We start from the raw sequence: 23825 nt of genomic DNA, 5'->3' as shown, positions 1-23825 counted from the left end.
CCAGAAAGACAAGGCGTGCTCTTGGCCCGTTTGCCCTTCCACTCCTCGCCTACTGCAGCTACTTAAAGATTAAAAGGGCGTAAGAACCGGCTGCAAAAGCAAACATCCCCCGAGCCGAGCCCCACCCCCCCCGGGAAGCCCCACCCCGGGAGGCTTGCGGACCGCTCACTAAACGGGAACTTCCTCGTACTTTTCACGGCAGCTGTTAATGGATACTGCGCGGAACCGGCCGTTAACCTCCCAGGTTTTCCAGGCCGCCTTGGGGCGCCGGGGCCCGGCGTGAAACACGACGCCCGCAGCAGCTTCGGGGAGACGCCTGCGAACCCGCGATCCCGCAGTGATTTCGGTGACACCAGGGCCGCGAGCAGCGACACGGGAGGGAGCTGGGGGAAAAAGCGAGCCGCTTCTACCTGCAAGGCCGCCCCGGGAGCGAGGGGCAGCTCGAGGTGCTGGAAAGACGCCGTCCCAGCCCGATCCCCGCCGCCTCCAACAGCCCCGAGCAGGAACGGGAGCGCGGGCGCGGCAGGGGCGAGGGCGGTCGTTACCGTTGAAGCCTATCAACGGCCTTTTGGCCGCTGAGGCTCGTGGGAGCTGTAGTTCGAGCGCCGCAGGGCCTCCTCGCAGCTGGGCGGGCAGGGTAGCGGCCTGGGACTACAACTCCCAGCATGCCTCGCGCGGGGCGTTGTTCAGCCTGTGGCGCTGGGAGGCTGTGCGATGGCGGCAGGTTTGTAAGAGACGGGGAGGGCGGGCGGCCGGCGCGGCGGCGGCGAGCGGGGGTGCGAGGATCGGGGCTGCTGCCTCGGCGCCCGCGAGGGGCCGCGGGTCGGAGCTGCCCTGGGGCGGGGGAGCGGCGGGCGCGGGGGACCCCGCCGGGGCGGCCGCCCTCGGCCCTTCGGGCTGCCTTCTGTGAGGACGTCGCGGTGCTGGAGGCTGGGGCGGCGCTGGGGTGTCCCCGGGGGAGGGAGATGCCGGCTGGCCTTGGCGCCCCGGCTCCGCTCCGGAGCAAGGAGAAAGGCTGCGCTCGCCTCCTCGCCACCGAGGAGGGCTCTTCCGGCTTTTGGGGGGTCCTTTCTTCCCTTCCCCACCTCCCCTCCCTCAGAAGGTCTGCACAGAGGAGCCGCTGCCTTTAAACTTCAGGAGAAGCTTTAAATAGATCGCACTTTTATTAGACAGTTCATATAAATTTTAGGAGGGTATTTTTGGGGGGTCTCAAAACCTGGTGGGCAGTGATCTAAGACTAGTTTTCACTGTGTTGTCTAGCTCAGGCATCTGCTTGTGGACTGACAGGCTGCCTTGAAGGGGTCTCCAAAAGGTGACACGAAAAAAAGTGTAAACCCAGCAGGTTTAAATTTGCTTATGCAGGAATCTGCACCTTGCTGGGGAAGTTTCAGTGGTGTCTGAAAACAGGATGAAGTTGAAAACCGTTCATTTAAGGGAATCTTGCTGTCTCCCCTAGTTATAGGCCGGTCTGCTGCTTCTCATGTTGTTGCCTCTGTGAAACTTTGGTTAAAGGCTTAAGCCCTTTTACAGCTTCTGTGTATGTGGAGAATTAAACAAGAGCTGGCATGGACTGATCTCTTGGGAATGGGGAAACTTTAAAATGTTGTTTCCTGAGTAGCAGGACTGTTGACGACTGGTTTCCTATGGTTGAATGTCCTTTGTTCCCTGACCACTTTTTCTGTCTGTGTTCCTTATGACACATCATACACACAGGCAGAGAGTTATCTGCTCTTGGACTTGTTTGACGTAGCAGCGCTGAGTGGCCAGACTGCTGTTGCCACGTGAGCAGCAGCAGTTCTGGCTCTGGCCTTAGTGGGGCATCGCTCCGGGCTTCTTAGCTACCTGAATTCATTACTGCTTCATGAAGCTTGTAGGAATTTGATCATCACTGACACTTTCATAGTCTTCAAACTCTTTCTGTGTTTGGGGGAAGAAAAAAAAAAAGATGATGGGAGGAGGAGGAAGAGGTTAACAGGCAGCACAGTGTAGAGTTCCCATGAGAAACCAAGGAAAGCATGAAAATGATAAGTGCTCACTGAAATATACACAGTAAAATGATTGTATGTAGACAAACTTTAAAAATTACTTCCCTCACGGGACCTTCATATTAGTGTATCTTTTTCAGCTCCTCAAAACATTTCTCTCTCCTTTTGCTGTGAATGCTTTTTAAAAGCTCTGAACCTGTCCCTGTGCTATTGAATAGAATATTGTGTATAGCTTTATAACGTTTGAGATGTTATTTATTTGAATGCAGTTAATATTAAAGTTTAAAAGTTAGATTTTGTTGACTTCCTGTATAGAAAGTGTTTGTTACTAGTGGTCTAAATTGATTGTATCAATTGTATCAATTGATTGTATCAAAAAAGAAAAATAGATAGTGACTCAGTTTTATAAATATATTAAGTTGGTCATAAGAGAGTAAATTTCTGTTTGAGGATCTATTTTTGTAGACTTCTCATTCTGTTTATCTGTTTAATTTCTAGGTGCAAAAAGAAGATAATCATCCATACCAAACACTTGAAACTCTTTACTGTTTTAACACTAGATAAACACTAGATGTTATTTGCTGATGCAACATTAAATTGGAATATAAGATGCCAACTGTTGAAGATCTAAGTAGTGAACCGAACTTCATTGCACATTGGATGTCTGACACTTCCCGTGCTGGAGTCTTACTAGATCCTAATTTTCCTGGGTTGAAAATCAACAAAGAAAGTCCGTTATCTGGACATGAAAACATCACAGCTTTCCCTGTTGAAGTGCTCTATCTTTCAAGCAGCTGCTCTATAAGTGAGGACTCCTTGTGTGAAGAACAAATACTGGAATCCAGCAGCTCTTGTAGACTTCAGCAACACACCACTGAAACATCTTTTCCAGCAGCAGCATATAATTTAGAAGCCTCTAAAACAGAGTTTGTCCATGGTGAAGTGGATGGTCAGAATAAATCAGACTACAATGATCCACTCTTACAAAAGCTTGAACAGGTAAAAGTTATAAAATTCTTGACATGCACCAACAAAGATTTATTTTGTTCCTGCACATGATTTGTCATACCTGAAAGTAAGCAAAACCTGTGCAGTGTATAGAACAGACCATGCTTAAAGAGCAAGTCTCTACACACGAATAAAGGTTGTTGTCCTCCTTCTCATAATGTGCAGTTATTGAAGATCTAATTAATGTCTGTTGTTTCCAGCTGGCACAGGTTCCAGTTCAGAAATGAAAGTGCATTCAGTGGCAGAGTATTTGCTGTCAATTTTTTTTAACTGAAAAGATGCACTTTGTTTTAGAGTAATCCATTATTACTTCACTCAAAGCTTAGGAAACAGAGTGCTAGTGCTGGTTGTTACAATGGTAGTACTTCAGTCCAAATACTTCAGTACATTGGAAAATCACAGAGGAACACAGTAAAGTTGTATATTCTTGCAACATAGCAAGGAACATCTTCTATTAGTTCTCAAAATAGGTATACACACCCATATACCAGGCTCTGTTTAGGTGATGAGAGATTTTAGTGTTGAATATGATGAAGTATGCAAGACTTTGGGACCAAAAGCATGGATTTATGACCCTATGATTGATTTCCCTCCTCCCTCCGCCCTGCCTCTTGAAGCAATCTTGCTAGTTAAGCCACTGTAACTGGCTCTATGTCTGCTTGTAGCTCTCCCCAGGTGCCAGATATAATGTTAGCTGCAAATGTTAAGAGACACTTTAATAAATCTTGCTATTAGGGATCAAGAGCTCACTAACCTCCTTGTCCCCTTTGCTAGAAGTTGTTGCTGTTTTTTCCCCCCTGTTTTACATGTTAGGAAGATATATTCACTTTTCCAGTAATGTAAGTGGTATCCAACTAAATAAAGGATATTCGTTCTAATATTGGTATCTGAAGAGGAATTGTTAAGTGTTAAGACTAGTGGAATTGTTAAGTGTTAAGACTAGTGGAATTGTTAGGCAAGCTGGAAATAGTATATGCATTCACAGACAGAAAAAATGACAGTTTTGTTCAGGATAGCACTTCATAATTTTTAGATTTTTTTTTCATGTTTTACTTACCTAATAGAACATCTTTAAAACAGCAAATACTTGTTGTTTTGAGAACACTTATTCTGAGATATATTCTAAGTAAACTTACCTTCAAACTCATTTATTTTTTGCTTGAAAAGCTGAAGGAATTGCAACAACAGAAACAGGAACAGCTAAAGAAACAACAGATGGAACAACTTCAAAGGCTTATGGAAGAGCAGCAGAAGCTACTTAGTATGGTATCTGGCCAGACAGCAGTTCTTGGTAAGCTGAGAAATAAAGCAGATGACGTACCTTGAGTAAACTGAGGAGTTTGATTTCATTTTCCAGTTAAAATGTGAAAGCGTATTCAATGTTCTTCATCCTAAAACTACTTAATTAGTCAAAGATAAGTGCTGCGTCATTTCAGTGTTTGATAATATTCCTTCTACAGTAGCACCCAAATATCCTGTTGTTATAAAATGCTGAATATAATTGTAACTTAATCAACATGCATTATGATGGAAGCCCTTGTTTCAAAGAACATAGTCGAAATATAAAAGGCAGGATAAAACAGTTGCTTTCCTCTCTGATTAGCTGTTTCTAACAGTATTTTTGATTGCTTGAAGCTGGCACTGTATCCAAGAGAAGTGGTTCTTCCTTGTTTGTGATTGTGCAGCACAAATTGTTCAGATGGTGAGCTGGACTGGGAAGCTGATATGTGTTTAAAAAAACATGAACAAACCAAGCAAGCAACCAACCCAAACCAAACATTTGCAACATGGATCAGTTTTCCAGTCCAATTTGTTATGTGCAAAGGGCGGGGACAACACTGGAGTGGAAAAAAACAGTCAGCTGAGCAGAGGCACTTTCTTTTGTTGGCAGTATCAGCCCATGCCTACTTAAATGACTATCTTTCTTTCACTCTGCCTACCTGAGAAAGTTAGCTGAGGGATTAGTTTTAAGTGGAACAAAAACCAGATTGCCTCATGGCTTATTCTTGATCAGGAGTATAAGGATGGAGGCTGGATGATCAGTCTTGCTCTTCAGTGCCATTTCTTTTCTTTTTGGAACAGTAGGGATATAATAATACAAATACAATGACACAGGGTTTTTTCCTTTTTATTTCAAGGCTCTGCTCTAGTAGCTGAAGGTCAAAACCTAAGATATGAACATTCACTGGGCTTGACAGCTTTACACCAGTTTCCATCATCTGTATATCAGAACCACAATGAAGACAGAGCTTTTGCTCTCGATAATGTTTCTTCACATACACGTGACAGTGGATTTTTACAAAAGTTAAACAACAAGGAATGCATCTCATCTTTGAAAAGCAGTCTTTCAGCAGTCTCTGCCTGTGAGAAACAATGTCGGGGTGTGCCTCTGAAAATGCAGAATTGCTTGAAAAACAATGAGGAAGACAAATATACCACTGGTTAGTCATTTGTTGAAAGATGCACCTTTTTAAGATAACTTGGTGTGTGTGGTGTTTCCCCCCCCCCCCCCATAGTTACTGAACATAATAATTTGCTACCATTTATTGTGAAGTTTTTAGGTAAATATTGGTTTACTTTGGTAAATACTTCATCAGTTGACATACCGTCAGCTTGTAGGCCTCAGAGGGTTCCTGTTGATGTCCATTTGAGTTTTGTTAAAAGCAGTGTGCAGAAAAAACAGGTTCTTTTGTTTGTATAAAATGTTTGTCTGTTTTAGGAAAAACTATAATCATTACTGTTAAAGCCTATATATGATAAAGACTGGGAAAATGATACATAATGACAAATCTTGGATAGCTGGATTGTTGGTAAGTTGGGCTGAATTGAACCCATGTTTTCATATGGTGAATGGAACATAACGATCTGTCCAGGAATACAGAATGTCTTCCTACCACCTCTATCGTCAGAATTAGTAACTGAACTGGAATTAGGGGTCAAGATGGCTGTGAGTTGACGAAGAGATCCCACTGTATAACCAGAAGTTATTTATACATCAGAAACAATGCGCTAGAATTCTTCACCTTTCCTGTTCTCCTCAGTTTTACTATTGGCACCAGTGTGACTACTGTGATGCTCTGGCTGGAATACTGTTTTCAGTTTTAATTTAGCAATTTAATACAGTTGCTGAAAACCTGTAGAGGTTTCAGATAAAAGGTATGAGATTGCATTTCATCATACTTCATAGCTTCTTTAAAACTTGGAATCAGAAGGGTTGGTTAAGAGGATGTAAAGGAGGAATTGATTTTAATTTACGTGTATGTACGTGGGAAACAAGCTTGATAAGAGAGCTCTTCTGTACAGCAGACAAAGGTAAAGTAACTGAACAAATTTGGATTTAAGTCATAAATTAATAACAGCAAAGAAGATGAACAATTAGAATGAGGTACTAAGATCTATAGAAAATGTAAATGCAAAATTGGATGTTCCTCTAAAAAGACAGCTTCAACTCAAAAAAGAATTAATTTGGGGAAATCTTAGGACTATTTTATGTAGGAATTCAGACTACATGATCACAATGCTCCCTTCTGGTTTTAATCTCATCTGAATGCTTTGTAAAAATAGAGCTGAAAACTGATTTTATGTTAGAAAAAAAATACAGTTTTCTGTCATTTCATAGGAAAAAACATGTGGTGTCCAGAACAAAAGATGGAAAAATCAGTGGAGAGTAAAGACTGTCACATTGATCATGCATGTGTTGGAAGTGCAGATTTCTCAGAAAATTCCGGTGCAGAAAAACAATTATGGGTGACTAATACAGAGGAAAGGTAATGAAGACCATTGTTATGCATATTTTTTGTCAAATAGCTAACACTAGTTTGACTGATTTCTGAGTCCTGATTGAAAGAGTCTAATATTCTCAATTTGTATAGCTTTCCCAACTAAGGATTTCATTTTGCTAGATACCGTAGAGACCAAAGGTAAGAGAGGCTCTAGCTTGAAATCACTGTTGCTGTGAAAGACATGGCGTAAAGAGGTGTGTACAGCATGAGGTAATGATAGTTTAGAAGCACATTTTGGTATAGGCTTAGTATATAAACAGTTATAATTACTGCTCCCAACTTGATTAATTACAACTTCCTACCCACTGTTAGGTGACAAAAGAAGTAATGTGAAGGAGGAGTGTAAGGCCCCTTCTATTACCAGGAGTTATGTTGTAAGCATCTGTGGATGGCCAAGAAGTAATAATAGTGCTTGTGGGAGAAGCCTTATGTATGGTAATAGCTTTGTTCCTGGTGGAATAAAAATAGTGGTTGGAATTGTTTTAAAGCTCTGCCTTTGCTGCCTGGTCAGCACAAAGCCAATAAATAGTTGTTCCAAACAGTGAAGGAGCAGGAGTATCTAATCAAAGGGAGAGATAAGGAACATTATCTCAGTGGCATTACTGTGAATCAGCATTAAGACTATTTGTATAAATTGGCAGTATGACTAGAATCTGAGTGAAAGTTTGGTTCAGGCAGAAGAATGGATCACTGAGAAAAGCAGTGAAAGAAGAAACAGCAAAACTTGCATACAGTATCTTCTGTATATATGTCGTTCATTATAGCAGGGATTTGATAAACCATTTCTCAAAAGATAAACAGCCAGTGGTATAATGCATTTCTTGGGTTAACTTTGCAACTTAATGACTGAAGTTCTTCATAATTTGTCATCTTTTGTGTAATTAGATCTTAGGTCTTTGAATAGCAATGATGTTAAACACAGTTATTTTATATAAAAATGTAAGACTTGGTTCTGAATTACACCAGACCTATTAAAGCTGGGATTCAGGAGAAGAAACAGACTTTTGAAGAATTCCTAGAAGAACAGATACAACTAGAAGAGCAGCGTCTGAAGCAAAACCAAGAGTTACAGGTTCTTTTATTTTTTAACTTTATTGTTCTTTCTATACTGTGACAAAATATTATAGGTATCTTACAAATGTACAAGGCAAATTCTAGTGTTTAAAAGCTAACATTGAATGCAATGTTCAAATTTTTAAAAACAACAAACCCCAATTATTTCATTGTTTAAGAAGTCTTTAGAAATCCAGTAGAGACATCCTATATAAATTCCTACTCATATGTGGGATTATTTGAAGAAATCTTAAACTGTATAAGGGGCTTTTAACATTTTGCATTTGCTTCTTTTTCCTTACCCCCTTACAGGAGACAAGTAGATCAACCGTTCAAAAACCAGTGATCAAACAACCCTTCCTGAAAAGAGGAGAAGGCTTAACAAGGTTTACTAATGCCAAATCTAAGATAACAAAACTTGGAGAAAACAAACCTCAACAAAGTGCTTCAGAGGACAGAAATGTTAGAGTGGACAGATCACAAATACAGAAGAAAACTGTGCCTCCTGGCGAAGAACTGGTTTCTGAGAATCCTTTTGCACCATGTAAAAAATATAAGCAGTCTGATAAAGCAAAGCATGGTCCTATTCAGAAAACCCTGGTACTCAGGAATCAAAATGGAAAAAATATCTTCCCATTAGAAACAAGAGTGCAAACAGGAAAGAATCTTGATGGACAGATGAGAGATTCTTTCCCATCAGAAATTAACAACAAAATAGAAAATAAAGAGAACATCATGGAATTTGCTAAATCTGTTAACACTGGCAGCAGAATCAGAAACAAATTACCTGACACAGAAAAGCCTCAGTTGTCTCATGAGCTGACCAGTGCCTTTTCTAATTCTAAATGTTCTGTAAGTCACTCTGTAAAAGGCCCAGAACTGTCTTTTGAAGTTTCATTTCAGAATAAGCTGGAACACTGGGAAAAAGAAAAGGAAAAAGAAAATCTAGAATTAGATGAATTCTTGTTTCTAGAACAAGCTGCGGATGAAATATCTTTTTCGAGTAATTCCTCGTTTGTGCAAAGGATCTTGGATCAAGATCAGCAGACTTTAAAAGGACGGAGAATGTCTTCTACCCCTATCAAGGCAAAACAGAAGCAAGTAAATGCACTGGCTTTTACACTTAAAAATAAGAAAAATAAGAAGGCAAGCTCTGACACACAGGGAAATAAAAATGACAGAGCAGTTATGCATACAGTATCAACTTCAGGAACAGCTTTTAGACTGAAGGATCAGTTCAATAAAACAGATAGTATACTGTTTTCAGCTTCTTCCATGACAGCAGCCCCTGCTTTAAAAAGTACTCAATGGATTGTAAATGAAGATAAGGATGAAGGAAACAGTGATATTACTACAGATTCTGAAAAAGAATCTGAGACCACATTAAAATGTGAAAGTGAAGATGCTAATACATCCTTTATGAGCCATAGAGAAAGTGATCCAGAATTTTTTGGTTATGGAGGTTCTGTTACAGACATTAGCAGAGAAAAAAAAAATGGAGATGCTGACCTTGACTTATCAGACAAAGATTGCAGTGCACTGTCAAAGCAAAGCAAAGCTTCAGACCATCAGAGAAGCATGTCTTGTATAAATAGGAGTAAGTTTGAGTTTGATGATGAAAGAACATGGAGTGATCTTGATGAAAATTATGTTCAGAATGATTTACCTGAAAAATACACAACTAAAATGCCTCTACAGACAGAATTTTCCTGTAAAAATGATACCTTTGTCCCAGATAAAACAATAAAGAGAAAAGTTGCCTCAAAGAGAGGAGATGAACTGTCCAAACAGCCTGCAGTAGATGGTGATTCAAATGGACCTCCTGTATCAAACCTGATGATGAAACTGTTTCCTTCACTGAAACCGAAACAGAAGACAGGCTGTCATTCAGAACATGAAATCAAATCAAATGTGGAACAGGAGCCAGGAGGTGAGAAAACAGTAACTGGTAGGAAATATTGAAGAGGAAATGTATTGAAAGTCTTTCCTTCTAAGATGTGAGATACAATTTGACATTACACCAAAGGGTGTAAGTATGGACTTCTGCTGGAGGGAATGGCTGCCGCCTTATCCTTCATCTCCTCTCCCAGTTGCATGTCTGCTGTTTCTCCTTGTGTCAGATCTAGCAATTGTGCAGCTTGCAGGATGAGTAAGATCAGTGGACATTTATTTACTTGTTTATAAATAAAATTAGTTTCTTTCTGAAGGCTAGTTTTCTATCAGACCAGCACATTGTACTAACTTAATCTGAAGCTGCTTGATCATTGGTTCCAAATCAAGGGAAGCAACAAAGGGGTGCATAAAATGAAGCAGAACCTCCCTTTTTGGTGGTAGAGTGTGTTCACACCACAGTAGGGTAATGCCATGCCCTGTTAGCTTAGGTTGTTCCTCTTACAGCATAGGAGTATGTGGCAGCCCTTTCTCTGTTTTCAGCTAACAGTACAATACAGAACTCACATGGAATATGGGAAACCTAGATTCATTCTCCTGCTCTGCCCAAGCTGATTTCAGCTGTTTTAAGTATAAGGTTATAGTCTGGGGAAGGACTGCCTGTGAAACCTCCTGTTGAAGCTGTTGCAGCTGCGAGATTGTTAAAAATGCAGTTGTTCAATGGGAGCCTGACAGCATAGCCTAGTGTTTAAATCTTTCCTCCGGGAGGAAATCCTTCCTCTGGGAGGTAATGAAATCTTGATTTCAGGCTTTGCTCCAAAGAATGTTAAGGATTTTTTTTTCTCTTTTTTATGGAAAGTTCATATGAAAACTGCTGCTTTCTATTCTGTTTATGTTTTGTGGAGAGCTGATTTTGTAGGGTTGCCTAAAGATGCCTACTAGATCTTGTTTGCAGGGAATAAGAGGGGTAGGTATTTACTGAATCTCTGTGGCATTTAAGGTTGAATGTGGCAACTAGCTACACTGTGCCATCAAAACTTAGGCACTTCTCTTGCCTACCTAGAAGCAGACCATTAAAACTCTAGGAAAGTTAAGTCGTGACTGAAGAGGAAACCGAGAGGGCAAAGAAGCCTGCAAATCCTCTTATGGGTCTCTGCAATAGATTTCACTTCAGTGATGCATGTGAGCAGACTTTGGGAGTAAAACTTGGGAAAGCTTATGACCATAATCTCTCCTGTTTGATTCTTGGTTGTAACTCTGTCCTTATCATCCTTTCACTTAATTTCTCTAGCTTGACATGAAAACCTGCTTCAAATTCCAATTCCTAATATATATTTAGGTTTATGAAGATAATGGATATATGCTTGCTATTCAAGGTGCCTAAGTTAATAGTGCAGGGTGCTTTAAAATATTGTCACTTTCTGTATTATTTTAATATTAGAATTTTTTTTGCAATAATATTACTATTTTAAAAATAGTATAATTTGATTTTACTAATGTGGGATAGTTGCTTACTTGAATCTTTATATGAACACTGTTTAGATAACTTGGATCTTGTTCTTTGCTAGGAAACACTGTTCCATCCCAGATATTGAAAGAGAGACTCACTGAACTGGAAACTGAAATTGAGAGATTCAGAGCTGAAAATGCAACTCTAACTAGACTCCGTGAAGAAAGAGAGTATGCCTTGGCAAATCTCAGGTAACTTTTAACTGAAAATATTTTTGTGTATTCACTTAGTATGTTCCAGACTGCCATATTCTGTTCCTACCTAGATAGTATTACAGCAACATAGATATTTAATTGGTGTGTTTCAGTAACAGTGGAGACATAGGTCAAGCAACTGGTGGTTGCTCAGTATACATGTTAAACTGTAATTATTACTCATACATGAAGTGCTAATCTAGGAATAACATTAAGAACCCCTCTTGGTTTAATGTGATATCCTCAGGCTTATATATGACAGTATTTTATTCTGTATTCTTTTGTTTTGAATGATAAAATAGTCTTAAATTGGTTTTGCTAAGCTAATGTTCAGGCTAACATGGTTGATGCTCTTCTTTTGGATTGGATGTTTGTGTGCACAAACTGGGAATGTTTTGATTTGAACTGGGGGATTTACAAGTGACAAATAGAGCAGAGTAATTATCTCTGGTGACTTATATGTAGCACATCTTTTCCTATAAACTAAAGTCACTTTCATTTTGTTTTGGAAACAGCATCATGTTGCTGGCTAATGTTTAATTTGTGACCTGCTGTTGTTAGCAGATTTTTTTTTTCACAATACTTTTTCGGGTAAGATATTCTGCCGTTTTAAGGAACGTTGGCAGGTGCTAGCCAAAGCTTTGGTGAATTCAGGACAACTTTTGTGAGTAGAAGATATGAAGATGGGAATTGTTGGACTTCAAGTACTGGCTGTGTCACAGTTCTTATTTCTTAAAAAGTAGTACTGTTTATAGTACAGTCTTCCTGGGGGTAAAAGATCCTAATTTTAAATCAACTTCCACCAAATTCATGTCTTAATAAGTGTCTTAATTTTCTCACTTCAAACCCAGATGTGAGGTAGATTGGGACTAAAACAGAAGGATTTGTTTTATAATTATAGGAAAGAAATTGCAGACTTTCAACAGCAGAAAGCCCAAGAACTGGCTGAAATAGAAGAATATAAAAAGAAAGAAATGAAAAAACTGCAAAAAGAGCGTAAAGTTTTTGAAAAATACACTACAGAAGCTAGAGCAATTCCAGATAAAAAAGAACGTGATGAAATTCAGGTATGAAAATGTTAATTCTTATTCTTCTAGTCTATGTGGGGAAAAACCTAAATCCATTTAAAGGAGGCTGAGAACTAAATTCTAGCTTAATTTGGAAGATTGCAAGTGATTTCAAGTTAGGAATTTTAGTCTTTATAATATCATGTTTGAGGGTTTTAAGGCAAAAAAACCACCCTGATGAGCAACTTTTTTTGTCCTGCTTCCATACTAGGAAGTGCTCATAACTATAGCAGAATGGTCTGAACTCTGACAGAAAATTACTCTAGTTAATATTAAGTTGCAAGTTTTTACTCATGGTAGTGGATCAAAATGCAAAATGAAACTGTATTCAAGTGTGTTTCCCTCTATGACTTTTCCATAGTGAAAATAGTTACCTTCTACAGTTTTCACAGTTATGCTTTGTGATTACTTGTTGGTCTTTAAATGTCAGAGATGTAAGAAACAAGATCCATTTGCCTCATGATTGTCTGGATGTGTAGTAATTGAGATGTACAGACAAGTTGTATTAAACATCACATGGATTTCCCCTTTCCCCATACAGTTATTTGTTGAATTTCCTAACTTGCTTTGATCTGTTGAAGTAATGTCACTTGCTAAACGATCTGGCTAGACAGATTCATGTGTTTTATGTGACTGTGCCCTCCCTATTCTCCCATGCCAAGATTTTTGAAGGATCTTCTCTAGGTAGCATTAAAGATTTAACATTTCTGACTCTTGAGTATTTGTGCTGGCCAGTCTCTGAAGTGCAAAGGGTGCTGAGAGGGGCATAAGGCACTTCCTGTGATTGAAGTTGAGATTAAAAAGTTGTTAGTCTAAAGTAAGTAATATCTCTTTCAGGAAAGAAAACTTCTACCTCTCAACCTCTGTCATTAAGCAGATCTTACCTGTTTTTTGTCACTGTCTCTTGGGCTTCTTTTTTGTGCTTGTAAATTTTTATTAGAACATTAACATCTTTTAGTATATTAAAAAATACACCTTTTTAAATTTCAAACATGCATTTTTCTAAGGCTTTAAAACAGCAGATTGCAGAGTTACAGGAAGATATAAAACAAAAAGAGACGAAATGGTTAACCACTCAGCGACGTCTTAGAGATCAAATAGAAGCTTTAGTAAATGAGAATTTGGAGCTAAAAGAAGAAGTCAAAATTATGGAGAGGTTTCGTCTAGAAGCCTGGAAGAAAGTTGAAGCTGCTGGAAACAAGAGGAAAATTGAAAATTTTGGGATAAAAAGAGCAGAATCTGTAGTAAGTTATTCATCTTAGGTGTTTTAAATTGAGCGTGTGTGTGTGTGAATACTGAGTGTTTTGGATCATGAGCTTGGAATCTAATAGACACGACCTAGATGCTTCCTTTAATTTAATAATATTGGGGCTCTACTAGTGGTGACAAACACAGAATGTTGTTTATGTCCAATTCTGTCCAAATGTAAGTGTTCGCGGTATGCAACTTCCATTCTCTTTAGCAACTTATCTACTTAAAAATTCAAAATGATGCAATTATATGAGGAAAATGAATGGATGGGATCAAACCTGAAAACTTTTGAACTCTAAGGATGATCCAGGCAAACCAGCCAGTTCACCACTGTTTAGTTAGTTTCAAAACTAAATGCAACTGCTGTAACTATTACTCTGGATTACTTATGCCAAATTAACATTCTGTAGTTGTTGGTAGTAAGGCAGCAGACAGGGGAAGAGTTCCAAAATATACCTTGGGCTACATTATACAAGCCCCGCAGCTGACTAAACCTCAAAAATGTTTGGTACAATGTTTGTGTAGAAAGCTTCCAGTAAATTTCCTGTCAGATGGTGTGTGTTGATAAGTTTTATTGCAAGTGTATGAACAGTTATGAATAAACATCATGTAAACCACAACTAACTCATTAACTTCCTTCTAGCGTCTGCCCAATAGAGGCCAGAAAAGTCAAACGCCATCTCCACTTCTTCCAGCACAAAAGTGCAGCAAGATAAGTGGCAAAAGTTATTCATGGGCAAAAGGTATAAATGTTTGCTTAATCACAGAATTCTGTTAACCCTTTTGAAGAAAATAACTGGGGATTTTTGTTTGTATTAAATAGAGTGCATCACCAACTAAAAAGTAGGTTGAGAATAGTTGAAGTGGACTTAAATGTATGGATAAATACTTTCCAGGGTAAGATTAGGGATAAAGCTGTGATGATGCCATTCTTGGAGTGCAAGTGCTTCCGATAATGTTGGTGGTCTGGGGCATACCAGAAGCTGCGTTCTGTAATCTAAAATGGCACTGATCGCTGACGTTCTCCCAGCAGCGGGTGTCGATCAGATGACTAAGTTGATAGCATCAGAACTACTGCCTCTCTCCAGAGCCTTCCACTAACAGCACCTGTAAGCATATGGGCAATGCCATAGCAGTGGACAGTACTGCTGTTCTTTGGTTTCCTTCTTTTCATAGTAATAAACCAATGCTGTTGGCAGCTGTACCTGTTCACAATGAATAATAAAATATGGAGTAATCAAATAACCTCTCCTGTTAGGGTGCTAAAGACAACCAACCTTATGCTCTCTGTTAGAGGCGTGCACTCCAGAACTGAAGCCCTCGCTGGTTTTATTTTGGTAATCCTTCTGGCATGCTGGGAGAGACATGGGAAAAATCTGCCAATCAGTCCCTGTTAAAAGATTACATCAGTCTTGCTTTATTCATTGTAAAGTATAACTAATAAAAACATTAAGTTATCTATCATCTAGGTTGTTAGGAAAAAACTCCTTTGTAAATCTATCGAAATAAAGCAATAGAGAAGGTGCAGGTATTATGATTGTTGCAATGCTGCTTCAGTTGTGGCTTCTTGCTGATATACAAAGCAGTAATATCCCTGAAGGAGTTGGCTTATGCTGATTCTTTTCATAAAGGTACTGCTTTCAGTGTCTACTGCACGTAAGAAATGTAGGTATCCTGTACAGCTTGACCTCATGTATATTTATGATTACTTTTACACTTAAATTGTAGTTTTTCTGTATAAATTAACTTTATTACATATATCTGAGTAGGAAGGCTTTCTAGAATACCTAAGTCAGCACCTGCTAATGATAGAAACAACTCGGATGAAACAGTGGTGGCACCTGAGGATGCTTCTAGGACTTTTATGGAAGTAAGTCCTGTATCTTGATTTGGTTTTAAAGGAAAACAAATAAAAACAGTAGTACAGTTATTTGCACTTAAATGAGTATTTGGAGGGTGACTTATGAAGCTGTTGACTCAACTTTCTTATGTTCTTTAACAGCAATGTCGTTATCAAACCAGAAAACGATTATGCAGTAATCAATACAGAATGTTTTACTTGTGTCTAGTATTCACAGCCTCCTCTGGTTGAGGAAAGAAAATAAAATGATGATAAGCTGCTACCCCCTTGAATTTTGAAAAATGTTTTTACTTTGGAGAGGGGGAAAAAGCTGGATATTTATATGCTCCATATGGGGGGGAAGAGGCAAGAATCTTGCGAGTAGTTGAATTCATTCTAACATTAATTGCTGTAGGTAGCATTTAGGCTTTATGAAACTTCAATTGTTTCATACCTTGATAAGGATGACTTTGGTCATTTGGGCACCATGCTGAAATGCTATAATGAATTCCATTTTAATCCAGAAAAAAGTGACCACAGATGACAAATTATAGCTGAGCCTGAGTTTAATCTTATTTACATTATACTACAAGTTGCATAAAACCTAATTTATGCCTTTCTAGGCTTCCTCTCCTCATATTTCTTGTTTTCTGTCAGCCCAGAAAAGGCTGTATAAAGACAAGGCTTGGTTTCAGTTTATGCTTAGATTACTATTGTCATTTCAGGACACCTCTCCTAATGAAACTCTTGTTTCAGTACCATCTGTACCTGCATATACAGGCAGTGAAGAGATACAGAAAGAAATTGCTTATCCTGATGGAAAGGTAAAATGAGAGCTTGCTACTCTGAAATTCTACAGGACAGCTGTTGTGAAAGCTTTATGGGTATGTGAATCTGATGGTAAATATTGACTTCTCTGTAACCTATTCTTTAGGTTGAAAAGGTTTTAAAAAATGGCTGTCACCTCATATTTTTCCCCAATGGGACATGGAAAAAAGTGAGTTCTGATGGGAAGACCATAACTATAACTTTCTTTAATGGAGATGTGAAGCAAGTTATGCCTGATCAAACAGTGGTATGTATGCTAATCTTCTGCATTTCTCTATAAATACATATTTGCGTGCATGAGCGCGCGCACACACACACACACAAAATTTGTGGCCAGATATATTAATATGCACTGTTTTATGCAGATCTATTATTATGCTGATGCTAAGACGACACATACTACATACTCCGATGGCTTAGAGGTCTTGCAATTTTCAAATGGGCAAATAGGTAAAGAAACCATTCAACCTAACCAAGCCACAAAATTGCTGCCTGTATAGATACTTGTATATGTATATAATAAGCATATTGTCTCAAAATGTTTCAGAAAAGCATTATCCTGATGGCAGGAAAGAAATTACTTTCCCTGATCAAACTATCAAAAACTTGTTTCTGGATGGGCAAGAAGAAAGTATTTTTCCAGATGGTACTATTGTTCGTGTTCAGAGGTAAGCTTTAGCTTAAAAGGTACCATGGACTGTTGGTTGATGAGAAAGTAGTAGTTTTTAGCTAACAGATGCAGTATATAGTGGTATTTCTATCTACTTCTGACACCTTACATTTAAATGTACTGTACTGTGAACATGGATTTGCTCTTGATATTTTAAGTTTTCCCTCTTTGTAGCTTGCAGGAGATGTAGAAGACTGAATGTCTATGTATGTTTTCTTAAGCTTTCAGCTGAAAGATCTTCCTGACTTGTGCATAATTCCAGAGAACACTTAAGAGTGTAGTTTGGGTGCCTCAAGCAAGTCTAGCCTCAAAACATTGAGTTTTAAATTTTCCCTGGACTGTTGCAGCATTAGATTTAGTGCAGAAAAAAATGAGGTAGATATGTGAAATATGAAGAAGTCATGCTGGTTTCTCAGAAACATGATTTTGCATACCAACTGGTTGGGATGAGATTTAACAAAACAGACTTTCCACAAGTGTTATATTTTTGAAGTTCTTTCTTCATTTAGGCTTGCATGTTTAATATTAGTCCTGAGAGTAAACTTTAGTCTATATATGACTTAAATGATTTTTAAAAAATATTAATAAAAATGTATTATTTAATGCAGAGATGGAAGCAAAACTATAGAGTTTAATAACGGCCAGAGAGAACTGCACACATCACAGTTCAAGAGACGGGAGTATCCAGATGGTACTGTGAAGACTGTGTATATGAATGGACATCAGGAAACAAAGTATGTCTCTGGGAGAGTAAGAGTAAAGGACAAGGATGGTAATATTATCATGGACACCAAGTTGTAGTTGGTGCGGAAACTACTGGAAGTGTTAGCAGCAAAAATAATGTACATTTCTGTAAACAAAAACTCCCTTTAAGCTTAAAGTTGTGTATATGTTCTTTATAGTTTTCCTGAAATAAATTTATTTTTCAGTGGGTTTTACTGTATCAGTGGTTTTCCTTATATAAATTCTTCAGTCTTGCCCCCTCTTCTACTTTTAGGAAGCAGTTTATCAATTCAATATTCTGTCATGTGTAGTTTAGAGGGTGTTAACTCAACTGTTAGTGAAAATTGATCAAACTTCTGTAGTTATGTTAGAGGCCTAAGGGAAAAGACACTTTAAGCTAAAAGGCTGTGTTGCTGGAACTCCTATGAGCTGTAGAATACTGTAGAAGACTGGAATTAGGGAATTATTCCAGACTTAGACTAGGTATTGGTTTTCTTTACCACTGGACTTAAAAGAATGAATGAGTGTCAGTATTTCTTTTCACTCAGCCATAGACTATTCTTTTTCTTCCTTCATTAGCTTATTTGCTTTTCATCCCGTAATTAGGAAACAGATCCCAAAGTAAGTTCCGTAAATGTTCAGCTTTATTCATAAGGCTAGGACAGGGTGGGACTGTGGGATAGCTCAATTTCCCAGATACTCATGAAAAAAGTGGAGGGAAACATCTGTAGTCAACAAGGGTCATCTCATCCTCTTTTTTTGCCTGAGAGTTTTATAAGCTGATTTGTCTTTAAGAATTCCCTAGAGTCCACAGACAAGCTGTCATTACTGTCAGTGTGTCTGCTGCATTGCAGCAGACGCTGAAACGTTTGCTTCATTCTTTACCTTTTGCTTAGATGACTTTCACCTTCTTTCCCCCAGGCCCCCCTTTCTCCTTATGGAAAGCAAAGCTCTGTAGTTACAGCCTGTGCCCTTACTCAAGGGGTAAGGCAACTTGTAGTAGTGGAACTACACTCACTTGCTTATTCCTAAGTAGAAGCTGCTTGGTTGAGAGTTCACATGCTTTCTGGCAGTCTTCAAGAGATCAGAATTACATAAGAGCTGCCTTTTAAGGCCCTTATCAATTTTTTAATGAAAGTAAGGTGACAAACATCAGTTTCTGAAGATACCACACAACAGCTCTATAGGATATTAGCAAGAGCATAGCACATATTCTCAGAAATGATGTAGACCAGATATGTACTAAAACCACACAATGTTCCTGCTACAGAACAGGCATGCTGTGAATTCCAGAGATAAAAATGTTCTGCTCTTGCTTTCATGTGATCTTGAGTGAAGGGACAAGCATAAGGGTATAATTCAATAACACAAGCTGGTCTGATACAGCAGCCTAAAAGGGACAATCTTGCTATCTCTGTAACTCAGGTCAGCTTGCTAAATTGGCAGAAGACCAAGGGCAACCTCCCCCCCGCCGACCAGTTCAGTTCCAGTTACTAACACAATGGACAAAGGGGGAGAGATTAAATCATATTTGTTCAGCTCAAGAAGTATTTGCTGTGAAAGATAACACACCTTTTTCTAATCTTTACAAAGGCAAAAAGGAGACACTTCTGCCATAGGTTCTCTGATTGCAATGAAGTAGCGAAAGCAGTTCAAGTGGTAAAAGGCTGTTAAAACATATTTTCACCCCACCCCCTGCAAGAAGGTACTCAAATGGAGCTGTTATCCTTTTGAAGATACTTCTAACAAATACTAAGATTTATAGGAATGGAAGTGTTTCTTTGTAGAAGTACCTGAAGAAACAATATAGATAAAGGTTTAAAATAAGAGCATGTATTGATAATCAAGGAGAGGATTTACAGCTGGCACTAGTGAACACAAAAAGTGTTGTCTGTATTAAGAGAACTTACACTCCATTGTACCTTAATGTTGTCCTTCTATTTTCAGTGTAAGTGCCATTCCCCCTTCTGCTATTCCAAACAGGAGGTCAGACTGTAGCCCTTAAAAATACCAAAATAAGGAAACACAAAGTGGACAGAAACCTTGCCCAAGATTTGTGGAGGATCAAGCAAGCAAGACTGAAGCAAAATACTCTTGCCATAGTAATGCGGTTTCCTAGTAGGTACAGAAGACCTATCCAAGACCCAGCTTGTTGTAATGAGGATTCATGGCTTGTCCTCTGCGTTGCAGGTGAGCAATCCTGGCCAACCCAGCTAGATACGTGTACTTAGGTGCTTGTGAGGAAGTGGGGGTGAGTGCTATGAAGATCTCTAAGCAAATGACCGAGTAGATGAAACCAGTTTTGTTTAAAAGGAGTATCACCTTCGCCTTGTATGACATTAAGACTTGAATTTTACTACACTGATTTCCTGTACTTTTTTCCTTGCTAATCTAGACAAAACTCTCCACGAGGAAACTGCAGAGGCTGAGCTCCAAACGTAAAAAACACACTACACTAGCACAATAAAGGCACATCCAAAAAACCTTACTGACTATACCAGTAACAAACAAACAAAAAAACACCCAAAAACCAAACTTTCAGATGCATGTTCAGCAAGCTAGTGTTTATTCTAACACCTTTCAAATGAATGCTGCATCTCTGGGAGTGGGGAGGAAGTGCAAGGACACACAAAACACATGAATCTGAACATTTCTGAAAACAGGAAACATAGCAATACAAGTGCATTCGGGGGGGGGGATAAAGTAACAATCCTCCCCCCCCATTTTCGTTCTTGATTAAGACGCCAGTACTGGAGAAGTCTGTCACCAAATATGCCTGAAACACAAACTTGAGTTACATCACAGGAATAAGACTATCACCTTCTCTTAAGTCTTCTAAAAGGAGATAATTTAAACAAGTGTGCCCAGCATTAGCTCTTATATCTAGTTCTTTATTTCTCTACATTTATTTCATATACTCTTATAAAAAGGATATCACAAGACAATATTTAAGGCTCTAAGGTAAAGAATGATTGAAATGTAAATATACAGTTTTGCTATTTCAAGATTCAGAAGTCTAGAGAGTATTATCTATAAAAGTAGATCAGAAGAGAGCTCATTAAAGGGAAAGGAAAAGGACTAAAGTAGTGCTGGGCAAAAAAATTTGAGAATTACATCATTATCAGTCCTCAGTATTTTTTGCAGCTACCATATGGCAGTGAAGCTTTTCACTAAATTTGTCCATGTTTGACTAAATGTATGGATATCAGTAAATTTTATCACAATATCATGGATCTCAGTCTGAGAACCACTGGCACAGAACATGGAGATAAAATGCTCATAATGAACAACTTGTTATGACTGTGGGTAGCATACACTGCCAACCATCTGCAATTTTTCTTCTTCAATGATTAGTAGCAAAAGCTCTTCCTGTTACATTGCCTGAACTTAGCTCTCTTTGTTTCAGTCCCTGTTGATTCTTAAAACTATACTGTGGGCTTCAGTAATTTGCAAGTTAAAAAAAAAAATTCTCTGCAGAGAATAACAGCTTTTTAGAAAGGTGGAAGTGTCCGTAGCAGGGATCATGGTAAAAAAAATCTGGTCAAAATATTTAATATTTATCCTTTATAGTCCCCCCCCAACATTTAAACTCATTTGAAAATCAGAAAGCTTACCTAAGTTTAAACAAACAAAAAAACCCCACCCCACATCAGTAAAGACTTCTAGTTGTGATAAATTTATATTACAGTGACAATTTAGTCCTTTCCTTAAAACTTTTGAAATAATGCCCTTCATAATGCTATGAATTTGTAGTTCTTATTCACTGTACTTACACATTACTCATCCATATCTGCAAATCCCAATTCTATCAGCTTCATATGAACTAGGTTCTGATCATCATCATACAAAGAAATGGTGACCTCTGGTGAAACAGCCTGAAAACCAGGAGTTGACACAGTTTTAAGCAGCATGACAAAAACAGGTTCAAATCTCAAAAGCCAACCAGTAGTAAAATTCACTCTACCAGCTATACTCTCAGCCCAAATGGAATTGTGAACGTAAAGAATATTTCTCTTTGTAGTAAAAGGAAACTGGTTTTAAATAACAGGAATGCTCAGAAAGTTTTTAATCAATGGGATTAAGAAAAAAGATGCATGATTTCCTCTCTTCATCAGTGGTACCTGCACAGTAAAAGGTTCATTTTTTTTCTTCTTTAAATTAATAGGGCTCACAATAAAACAAATACTCAGAAATTATACTAAGACTGCTAATAAGAATTTTAGGCCAAGCAAGAGCTAAAAGAAAAAGGTTTCTCACAAGTATGGAAGCAGAGAGCTGTTTTCCTTCAATGCACTCCATCATAGCCCACAATGCTTCCATGCTCCATTCGGGGCAGTAAGGAATTCTTTTCTTGTTTTTATCACACACAGGAGGCCTAAAGCCAGCCAACAGAGCTCGTACTGCCTGAACAGGATAATGCAGCAGATGAGAAGGTATCTGACGCAGTCTAAAACAAAATGAAAACATTTGCCTGGAACTATCTGTCAAGCTAAACAGTTCATAAGGACAGAAGGAGAGCTTAGTGCAGTCAAGTAAAGGTCTAGAAACTGGAATCAGAGTAACTGCTCTACAAAAACCTGCCGGTATCATACTGAACAATTTGGTTAGGGCTAGGTTCTCTAGAGGAGTTCAGCACGGTAACACTCAAGAGGCAGACGAGCATCACACAGAGCCCTCAGACTGTTAGGCGCACCAGCTCCCATCACAGTGCCTGGGGAGGAGACTCAAGTGCCTGCACAGATTTGAGCAAGAAATGCAAAAAGCAAGTCACGCAAGGTAACCAGGAACCACAACACAGGCTCCAAAACTGGTGCGTCTGGAAAATGACAGGGACCTTTGCAGTCAGAAGTGCTATTCCTTGAAGCGTCCTAGTCAAATTACTGAAAATAGATATTAATTTTATATTATCTCCCACTTCACTCTCTCTCCATCCAAGAAGCAAGAGGCAGAAGCAGAGCAGGAAGTGCAACCCTGAAACAAAACAAAGCCTCTCCCCAAAACCCTAGTAGTTTGGGAAGCAGGTACTCAGTTCAAATCCCCATTTTGCCTCATGTTAAGCACAGACCTGTAGATACTTCAGTGATCTCTAAAGCAAGTTTATATGATTAAGATTTATACAAAGTAAAAGAATCGCAACAGAGAAAATTTAGAGAAGCTTAGGGAACCCAAAAGCCTGGGTGTTTGAGACACTTAGCTGGCATCTGGGGGGGGGAGGGGGGGCAGAGAAGCAGTTCCCAGACTGGCTCAGCACCAAGCAGAACAGGAATTTGAATTTCTATTTTCCACACAAGCAACATGGGGTGTGGCCCACTCAGACCCTTCCTTATTTATTCCCCAGCTGTCTCCTGTACAGACTGTACCTTGCTTACATGTGAGCTAAGCAGTCTCACAGGACCAGCTGAGGCATGTCTACACCTGGAGGGTTCCATCCCTATTTCGTACAAACTTCTCAGGTGCAAAAGCAGACTATAAACCCAAGCCTATTTCACAGGTTGTGAAGCAAGTACCCCAAAGATGATGGAGCAGTCAGATATTACAATAATGGGTCAACATAACTACTTGAGAAAGAGAGGCAGGTGCACAATCTACCTCTCTGTAGACAGAAACTCATTTAACCAGCCAACCAGCTTTCTCTCCAACTGAAATTTAATACTATTTATAATATATCTATAATTATACACAAATATACAGCATATAACATATCTTTATATTTACAAACACACATTTATTTATAAACAAGTGAATGTTATATACATTATATATAATACATACACACACACATATATATATAAATGTAAGTTTATATATTTATATATTCATATATTTACCTGCTGGCTGGGACAACTGAAAAATTACCATAGTCAACAAATTGAATCAGGACCTTAACAGGGTCAAATTCTTTAACAGCAAGGAGCTTCGCTCTATACCATAAACCATCATTGTATTCAACAAGGCAAGGCATTTCTGTAAAAAGAAAAAAAAAAAAACCCCAACATATTCTCAAAATGCACTTTAAAATCAGTT

At 38.8% G+C, this 23825-nt stretch overlaps 3 protein-coding genes across 6 annotated transcripts in view; 1 reads left to right on the top strand and 2 right to left on the bottom strand.

The window, feature by feature from the left end:
• PARP4 (poly(ADP-ribose) polymerase family member 4) overlaps positions 1-528 on the bottom strand; it is a 52039-nt gene extending 51511 nt beyond the window's left edge. The window contains exon 1 of the mRNA XM_067290005.1: positions 411-528. The gene's annotated coding sequence lies outside the window, so the exon portion shown is untranslated. The remainder of the gene's footprint in view (positions 1-410) is intronic.
• On the top strand, positions 205-18011 carry CENPJ (centromere protein J). 4 transcript variants are annotated; one of them, XM_013962203.2, is made up of 17 exons: positions 205-346; positions 2484-2984; positions 4161-4284; positions 5132-5434; positions 6613-6760; positions 7742-7847; positions 8141-9758; positions 11287-11419; positions 12324-12489; positions 13497-13733; positions 14384-14483; positions 15510-15610; positions 16306-16404; positions 16515-16655; positions 16774-16858; positions 16956-17076; positions 17687-18011. In XM_013962203.2, the coding sequence occupies exons 2-17, from the start codon at positions 2595-2597 to the stop codon at positions 17877-17879; spliced, it is 4065 nt and encodes a 1354-aa protein (XP_013817657.1). In that variant the 5' UTR covers positions 205-346; positions 2484-2594; the 3' UTR covers positions 17880-18011. The 4 variants fall into 4 exon arrangements, with proteins under 4 accessions (XP_013817657.1, XP_013817658.1, XP_067146110.1 ...); XM_013962204.2 differs by lacking the exon at positions 205-346 and adding an exon at positions 424-446; XM_067290009.1 differs by lacking the exon at positions 205-346 and adding an exon at positions 694-724.
• Positions 18012-20492: 2481 nt separating this feature from the next.
• RNF17 (ring finger protein 17) overlaps positions 20493-23825 on the bottom strand; it is a 57529-nt gene continuing 54196 nt past the window's right edge. Inside the window, exons 33-36 of the mRNA XM_067289813.1 lie at positions 23630-23765; positions 22059-22248; positions 21575-21676; positions 20493-20577 (exon numbers count right to left, since the gene is read on the bottom strand). Of these exons, the coding sequence (XP_067145914.1) occupies positions 21578-21676; positions 22059-22248; positions 23630-23765 (425 nt within the window). The 3' untranslated portion in view covers positions 20493-20577; positions 21575-21577. The remainder of the gene's footprint in view (positions 20578-21574; positions 21677-22058; positions 22249-23629; positions 23766-23825) is intronic.

Source organism: Apteryx mantelli, chromosome 1 (assembly GCF_036417845.1).
Source record: "Apteryx mantelli isolate bAptMan1 chromosome 1, bAptMan1.hap1, whole genome shotgun sequence".
NCBI classification, from domain to species: Eukaryota; Metazoa; Chordata; class Aves; order Apterygiformes; family Apterygidae; genus Apteryx; species Apteryx mantelli.
The sequence above is the reverse complement of the archived record's forward strand: the minus strand, read 5'-3'. Positions and strand labels throughout refer to the sequence as shown.

What these genes read in the sequence shown, in the direction of transcription:
- CENPJ (XM_013962203.2), top strand. Translation starts at nt 2,595, where the DNA reads ATGCCAACTGTTGAAGATCTAAGTAGTGAACCGAACTTCATTGCACAT. An exon ending in CTTCTAGGACTTTTATGGAA is followed by an intron (nt 15,611 to 16,305) that starts GTAAGTCCTGTA and finishes TTGTCATTTCAG; the next exon opens with GACACCTCTCCTAATGAAAC. An exon ending in TTATGCCTGATCAAACAGTG is followed by an intron (nt 16,656 to 16,773) that starts GTATGTATGCTA and finishes TGTTTTATGCAG; the next exon opens with ATCTATTATTATGCTGATGC.